Source organism: Brachypodium distachyon, chromosome 2, assembly GCF_000005505.3.
Source record: "Brachypodium distachyon strain Bd21 chromosome 2, Brachypodium_distachyon_v3.0, whole genome shotgun sequence".
NCBI lineage: Eukaryota > Viridiplantae > Streptophyta > Magnoliopsida > Poales > Poaceae > Brachypodium > Brachypodium distachyon.
Window position 1 is genome coordinate 9,553,999 of NC_016132.3, and position 8,160 is coordinate 9,562,158.

An 8,160-nucleotide genomic window follows, 5' to 3' on the forward strand; every position below is an offset into this window, starting at 1 on the left:
AGGAGGCTACTTTTGTCAAAACCGTCGCCCAAAGTGCTGCTGCCGCAAAAATTTCTCAACTAGCGCACGAGGAAAAAAAATCTATTCACGTGTCTTCTCGCGAAGCCGCGCCGGCTCTCCCGCCACCCGCCGCTGCTGTCGCTCAACCGCCCACTTCTAGCTATCAAATAGAACAACAAAAACAAGAAGAGCTTTGAACGTTGGAAGAACAGGAACTAGCCCAGCCTAAACAGGAAAAAGATTGGATCCTCGACAACATGGCAGGAGCTGAATCTCAAGGTGGTGGCTGCAGATGAGCACGGGGATAAAAACAAGGATGAACCAAATTTGGAAGGAACTCAGATCTGTACCAAATTTCATACTATCACTTTCCATTGATGCTACAATTTGTCTTCTCGGATGAACCATTTTCCGATTCCACAAAATGAAAGGACCAAGCTAGGTTAGGCGGAGATGGGATCTTGAGGTCGGGCCCTGCAACCGTCGAGCGCCGCCGTCGTTGTCCATGCCGCCCGGCCACCTCGCCGGCGTCCTCGGAGCAGCAGCGGCGACTGGATCTTGAGTTCGCGGTGGAGGAGCCGCCCGGCCACTGCCTCTGTCCGTGACGGCCGGCCACCTCGCCAACATCCAGGGAGCTACGACGTCGTACAGGGATCTTGAGGTCGCGGGGAAGGAGCCGCCGGAGGAGGGCGACGGAGATGGCTCCTTCAACCGGACCTTGCTACGACCGCCGGCATCCAGGGTGCTGCTGAGTGCTGCGGCGGCGGCGGGGAAGAGCCCGCGGCGTCCGTGGTTTTGCTCGTGGCAGTTTCGTGGAATCTTAAACAGGATTGCGTCTCAAAAGAAAAGAAATCTTCTAACCGAAGGCTCCTAGCCGTTCGATGGAAATAAACGGTGGATGCTTGGGCTCAGGGCATGCGGTGACCTGCCTCTGGTAGGGCTCATGATCCCAGTCCCTCTATAAGTGGTCAACGGGTCGGCACGATCAAGATAAGAGGGGCCTGGCCTGGGCGCGGCCCGTTGAAGCCTGACATTATAGGGGCCGGCTCGGTCCGGTCCGAAAAGTCCTCCTCTAGGCCCAGGCGCAGTGCCGCGCCCGGTCGGGCCAGCCCGGACCCGTTAAGGTCTGATGGAACATGAGAAAGCCCACCTCACACATGAGCCAGATCAATGCAAAAGAGGAAAAAAAGAGTTGGGCACCTGATCCCAGTCCCTCTATAAGTGGTCAACAGGTCGGCACGACCGAGATAAGAGGGGCCTAGCCCGGGCGCGGCCAGTTGAAGCCTGACATTAGAGGGGCCGGCTCGGTCCGGCCCGAAAAGTCCTCCTCTAGGCCCAGGCGCAGCGCCGCGGCCGGTCGGGCCAGTCCGAACCCGTTAAGGTCTGAGGAACATGAGAAAGCCCACCTCACACATGAGCCAAATCAATGCAAAAGAGGAAAAAAAGAGTTGGGCTCGACCAAAACATGAAAAAATGGTGGGCTAAAAGTGAAAAAAGACGGATTACCCCAGATTTGAGAAGGTAATAAGCCAGATGTAGTAATTCTAAAAAAATAATATATAAATGGGCCGTGCCGGGCCGGCCCGAGGGCCTGAGGTTGAAGCCCAAGCTCGGCACAGGCGGGGCGGCCTCGGGCCGGACCGCGTGCTAACGGGCCATACCCGGTGGGCTTTCCGGCTTTTGAAAATAGCCCGGGCCGACCATCTATATTTATTATCTACTCGTAATTATCTCTCACCCTTTTCGTGGCCACGTTCCTCCCCTGGCCCATTTCGCTGCCGAGTGCCCCGACGGCCCAACCCCGTCGCTCGTCTTCCTCCTCGAGCGAGCGCCGCCACCCCTCCCCACCCATCCCGCTGGCGAGCGCCCCAGCCCCCTCTCTCCGTCGCTCGTCTTCCTCCTCGCGCTAGCGCCTCCACCGCAGGTATCTATATCCCCTTCAATTCTCTCGTTCCCGACCGTTTGTCCTCCCATCACCCACGAACAGATCCAGCCCTTGCTCCCTGTTTTATCTCCTTAATCTTCCCCAATTCGTAACTGTGTCAAAAGTCAAGGTAGGGCGGCCGCCCTACCTTGCACTACCGGGTCCTCCGCCCTTAGTAACAGATAGTTGTCTTTTCAGGCCACCCTGTATATATGCCGTAGTTTTTTTTTTTGCGAAGACTATATATGCCATAGTTGAGCTAAGAAATTATCTTATCTGATTCAGCCAACTTCTTTATGGACCATCAACCTTGATATAAGATCTGTATTGGGTTCTCTTTGATTGGTTGGTCTGTGGTAGTTCTACAACGTTGCTTACTGTTTCTAACTCCAAATTTGGCTGTTTTGTCCCCACCCTACCCAAAAATTCTGCTTCAGTCTTGGTGAAGATGAGGAGAACTAAGAAGAGGGGTGGTGGTCTCGCAGGGAGATCGCATAAGAGCACAACACCTCCCAATGGTAAAGGAGGGGCGACTGATTTAGTGACCTCATGTATGGTACCCCTTCCCCTTTCATTAGCATCCCTTTGATTGGTTTGTCTGTGATAGTTTTACAACGTTGCCTTACTGTTTGTGACACCACATTTTGACCGCTTTCAGTCATAGAAAAGATACGTAGAACTAAGAGGAGGGGTGATGATTTCACAAGAAGATCGCATAAGAGTATAAGAGGTTGCAATGGTAGTGGAAAGACAACTGAGTCAATGGCCTTATTACGTATGCGTGTTCTTCCTCTTTCCTTGTGTTTTCTCACAGCCTTATTTGAGAAATCATGGTTTATGTCGTTAGATTTTTCTTTAACTAGGTGACTTGCATGAGGAGAACTGGACGAGGCTCAGTGATGATGATTTCGCAAGAAGATTGCATAAGAGTATAAGAGGTTGCAATGGTAGTGGAAAGATAACTGAGTCAATGGCCTTAGGTATGTGTGTTCTTCCTCTTTTCTTGTGTTTTCTCACAGCCTTATTTGAGCAATCATGGTTTATGTTGTTTGATTTTTCTTTAACTAGGTGACTTGCATGGGGACTCTAACCGATATGACTGGACTAGGCTCAGTGATGAACTCAAGTCAAGTTTGTCTAGAAGTGTTGTGTCGCTTGCTCTGTGCAATGGTGATTATATATGCTGCTATACTATTTTAGTTTTTCTTTATTAACAAATATTATATCTTGGAAAAACACCAGTCAACAATTATGTACATAATTACATTATGATCTTCTGTAGGAGACACAGTGTTATTTGCATGCTCAAGCATAGCTGTAGACTGCCAGGAGAATCATACAAGGTTTTTGACTTCAGCAACTTTGGCCAGAGCTTTCATCAGCGGTGATAAAAGAAAATTCCATGATAACTTAAAGGTTGGTGCTGGTAATCGTCCTGTACTATTTTTTCTACTTGTTATATTTAAGTGTGATCATTGTGTGTTCTTTTCTTGCCTTACATTATAGATTAAAGTGCGCCATGAAGGCAATGAAGTGTACGAGGGTGTTTTGTCTGAATATGATTTATATCACAACTTTGCTATTGTCATCATCAACACCTCCCTCGATGTTCATGTTGGACTTTTCAAACATAGGGTGGAAAATCGGCCCCATGGTATGGTGCTAGCTTTAGCGCGTGGCATCTCTGGCACATTAATACCCACAAATGTGATACTCGCTAGTGAAGATCATGATGCTCATTGCCAAATGTCAGAGGTAACTTCAAGTTATGATACTAACATTTCATTATGTTTCTGTTATGACATGCACTAAACTGCATGTCAAAGAAAAAAAATCCTTTCCCCATGTAATCCTTGCTCTCTTCACCTCATTTGGTGTGCTAACCTTTATTCATGTTAGGTTCTGGAAGGTGGACCACTTTTTACTTTTGATGGGAACTTTGTTGGCATGAACCTTTTTTTGGTTATTGTAAAAGCCTATTTCGTATCACGGAGCTCAATTCTCGATTGGCTGAATTGTAAATCCCTGCAAAAGAAGACATATCTTCCTCGTTCAAAAAGTTTAAAGGCAGCCAGGTATGTCTTCTCTTGTATTATTACCAATGTTTGCTCTTCATTGATTCCCTTATTCTATCATTTCCCACTCCTTCCCTTGCGTGAGCTAGGCAAGCTGTTTTGCATTCCAAACAACATATGTATGCCATAATCTAGATCGTTAGCTGTTTAAGCACTGCTCTGATCGATTCTTAGTCATTGTTGATGTTCTTCTGCAGGTTTGGATCCAGACTCACATGTGACAAATTGAATGGCCATTCAGAAGGTGAGCACACAGAAACTCTTTTTCTGTCCTCAAAACACACACACACAGAAGCTCTTTTGAGACCACTAGATATTGTGGTACCATGCAAATTGTTGTAACAAATTGTACACAAGTAGTAGAAGTTTATCTTTTACATTTGTACTTAATAACTATCAACTGATTTTTGTTTCTAACTTGTACTTCCATAGAGTTAGTGCTATCAGATATTACAGTGTTCTTTGTGTGTTCATGTAGACCCAACTTCTAATGTGAATTATTGCTCAGGTTGCCATCATAATCTAATAATCTAATTAATCAATTATGCGCAGAATTTATATGAATTTATATTTGTCATGGATCATTGTATCATATTAGTGCTAATCGCTTGACCCTGTTGCACCAGTACAACGACCAATACACAGAGATGATATGACCAGCGGATATTGTAGGGATCTAGAGTCCCTGGGTTACCCTCAGCCACAAATAGACATGGTCGATGGTGAGTCGGTGTTTCTGAATTTGCAATCTTTTTACAGTTCTTCTGTACAACTAAAAGCTATTCGACTTGTAATTCCTTCAGATGGCATGATTTTGGTTAATACTTTTGAAGATCCTTTTGGTGATGCATATCCAGAAGGTGTCTGGCATGAATTCAGTAAAAGTGCTTCTTCTGACATAGATCGCTATGTTGTCGCACTAGCTTCATTTAAAGGTGATTTACAATAGTGTTCTATCATGTTTTTATTTTTGTTTGTCACTTGTTACATAATCAAAATAATGGCATGCAGGATGGAAAAGGCATTTCGCATGCACGGGTTTTTTTATTGAATGGAATGGATCTACTACTATTCTGACATCAGCGAGCTTGGTTAGAAGTTCTAGTGATGAAAACAAGACTGATGAAGATCTGAGGGTCTGTGTGCTCCTTAATTTTTCTTTGACTGTTGCTCTTTTATTTAAGGTGCTACCTTTATTTACCTAAGTCGCACTGGCTCATTTGTAGATTGAAGTGTTGCTTCCCAACAAACGGCGCATAGAGGGCATCCTAGAGCATTACAGTCTGCATTACAATGTTGCCCTAGTAGGTGTCAGGAATTGCCGTGTTGTTCGACCATCAAGTATTCAGCCTTACCGGTTTGGGCGTTCTAAAGTGGCATCTGTAGGGCGTTGTTTCATATCAGGCGCGTTAATGGCCACAAGTGGGCGGCTTGTTTCCTGGTCAGGCACGCTTGACTGCAGGTACACTGTACGATCGTCGTGTAAAATCACCAAGGTATATATTGCTGCTGTTTTTTTGTGCCTATCTACTTTAATTTACACTGTACAAGTAAATAAATAGTAGCATCAGAATGAAGTTAAGTAGCAAAATATGTATTTGGATTAGAAATGACTACTTGTCCATGTCACCTTGCATTGCTAGGCTGGGATCGGAGGACCACTTGTTGATATGCGGGATGGAAAAGTTATTGGCATGGACTTCTATGATAAGAGAATAGGAACCCCATTCCTTCTCTGGAAAGATATTGGCAACATTCTGGCACATTTTGCAGGAAAAAGGTATTACTTCCTAGCTTAATTTCCTTTCTGGGTATTCAAGTGCTTGTCATATGTGTTTTAAGGTTTTGAGGTTGGTTTTATTAAGGATATGCACTTGGGCCGAACATTTCAAGAACCCTGTTAGATTATATTTAAGCAGGTTCAATGAAAACATGCATGCATGGATTCTATTACCAAATCCATTTATTGGCGTGTTTGATTGGCTGACAGTAAGCAGGCTGGCGAAGTTGGGCGTGAGGATTGTGATCCCTCTAGTGCCCGTTTTTGGAAAATGGAAGGAGATGACAGTGATTGTCCAAGCAGGCAAGTGTTCTAGTCAGTATTAAGCTTGTCTCTATGTACCCTTGGGATGATATAAATGATGACTACATGCATGCATCTAACAACTTACAGGTGGCCTGTGCCTGAGCCATGTTGGCTTCGTCCTGACGATTTGGTTGAAGATGAATCTGAGGATGACGATGAGTCGGGAATTCAATATGGGTACTCAGGTGGAAGAAAAGTTCTATATTTGTAGGAGTCATCACGTCCTCTCGATACTATATAGAATGTCGATGCACGATGTATACTCTGTTCAGCGAGTAGCACTTTGTGTAATAGCACACATTTTCGTTGTGATTTAAGTTATATATATGTATATAGACAGTCTGTCGTACCCATGAGAAGACCAATTGTATATCTACCTGCCTGTGCTGTGCTCTAGCTAGGGAGATGCTTTTTTGTAAAACCCATTCTTCTTTCTTCATTTCAGGAGCGCAATTTCTCTGCAGCTAGCCTTCATAATTGGCAGAAATCTTGCTCGGTGTCCACATTTTCAGATAGCATGGTCATTGCCTTCAGAAGCTGGTTCAGGAAGCACTAAACAAGTGTTAGGCTAGCTGGGGCAGCTCCGCTGTGCTGCCCCAGCAGGATATCAGCTGCCTGCCACTCCTATGAAGGAGAAGCTCCTAGAGAGGTAGAAGCTCACGGAAGCTTTGAACTGCGTGAACTTTGATTTTCAAGTGTACTGTGACGCCTCGCGTCTAGGATTGGGCTGTGTTTTGATGCAAGAGGAAAAAGTTGTAGCATACGTCTCGCGACAACTTAAGAGTCACGGGATTGGGCTGTGTTTTGATGCAAGAAGAAAGAGTCGTAGCATACGTCTCGTGACAACTTAAGAGTCACGAAGGAAATTACCCACTCATGATTTGGAGCACGCGCACTAGAGGAAATTACCCACTCAAGACTTGGAGGCACTAGAGGAAATTACCCACTCAAGACTTAGCATACTGTCATCTCCTTCCATTTTCCAAAAACGGGCACTAGAGGAAATTACCCACTCAAGACTTGGAGGCACTATCTCATGGGAAAGCATTGTGAATTATTCACCGATCACAAGAGTTTGAAATATATATTCACGCAGAAGGAATTGAACTTGAGACAAAGAAGATGATTAGAGTTAATCAAGGATTATAATTTGAATCTGCTAACGTAGCAGCCGACGCTTTAAGCCGTTAAGAGCTATGTCAATGGTCTTACAGCTGGAGAGTTACCCTCCGAGTTGTGCGAACAGTTCAAAGACCTCAGATTGGAGATAGTTCCGGAAGGTTATCTAGTTAACTTGAAAGTACAACCCATCTTGCCAGACAGAATTAGAGAAACCCAGAAAGGCGACTCCGAAATTAAGGAGATAAAGGATAATATGGTTGCCGGAAAGTCGAAAGGATTCATTGAGGATGACCAACGTACCATATGGTTTGAGAAATGTATTTGTGTACCACAGGACCCTTGTCGCCCCAGTGGCACCCGGGGTACCACCGCTACGCGACGCGTGGGCCCCGTCCTCGAGTTCCCGGGAAGGTTCTATCCTGGGCAGCGGCTACGAGCAGCCCGGCAAGCTAACAACCCGGAAGGGCTAGCGGGGATTCGGGGAATATTCCCGCCTGGGCACCTCCCGGGAAGCCGCTTCCCGAGGGGAGGTTCCCGGGTGCGTTGGGCCCGAGCGCTTCCCGGTGAGCTTGTGCCGCGCATGGACTCCACCTCCGCCGCTAGGGGTCTAAAACCCTAGAGTAGGATTAGACAGCCACTGTTTACTTGATTTGGACAGATAACACCCCTCCTGTCGGCTCATTTAATGAGCCGTGCGCCTTACTCCTTTTCCCGGTGGGGCCGTGCACCCCATGCCTGCCACGCGCCCGCGTCGCGCTGTTGATCTGCCCACTGGGCCCCACCCTTGAGGCGGGAGTCTGTGCCCAGGAACCCCCTGTCCCGGCAAGTCGCTCCCCGGGAAGCGCCCGGGCCCAACGCACCCGGGACCCTCCCCCCAGGAAGGGGCTTCCCGGGAGGTGCCCAGGCGGGAATATTCCCCGAAGCCCCGCTAGCCCTTCCGGGCTGGTAGCTTG

The 8,160-nt window shown here is 46.7% G+C and overlaps 1 protein-coding gene across 3 annotated transcripts; it reads left to right on the forward strand.

The window, feature by feature from the left end:
• The first annotated feature begins 1,744 nt into the window (after positions 1–1,744).
• LOC100821910 lies at positions 1,745–6,524 on the forward strand. 3 transcript variants are annotated; one of them, XM_014899755.2, is made up of 17 exons: positions 1,746–1,924; positions 2,362–2,475; positions 2,583–2,699; positions 2,788–2,904; positions 2,993–3,094; positions 3,207–3,340; positions 3,431–3,459; positions 3,559–3,679; positions 3,824–3,999; positions 4,197–4,243; positions 4,626–4,721; positions 4,803–4,934; positions 5,011–5,135; positions 5,226–5,495; positions 5,643–5,779; positions 5,990–6,082; positions 6,173–6,427. In XM_014899755.2, exons 2-17 carry the CDS (start codon positions 2,373–2,375, stop codon positions 6,294–6,296), a joined length of 1,923 nt encoding a protein of 640 aa, XP_014755241.1. In that variant the 5' UTR covers positions 1,746–1,924; positions 2,362–2,372; the 3' UTR covers positions 6,297–6,427. The 3 variants fall into 3 exon arrangements, with proteins under 3 accessions (XP_010230807.1, XP_014755241.1, XP_010230806.1); XM_010232505.3 differs by having other exon boundaries at positions 1,745–1,924; positions 3,431–3,679; positions 4,833–4,934; positions 6,173–6,524; XM_010232504.3 differs by having other exon boundaries at positions 3,431–3,679; positions 6,173–6,524.
• The last annotated feature ends 1,636 nt before the right edge of the window (positions 6,525–8,160 follow it).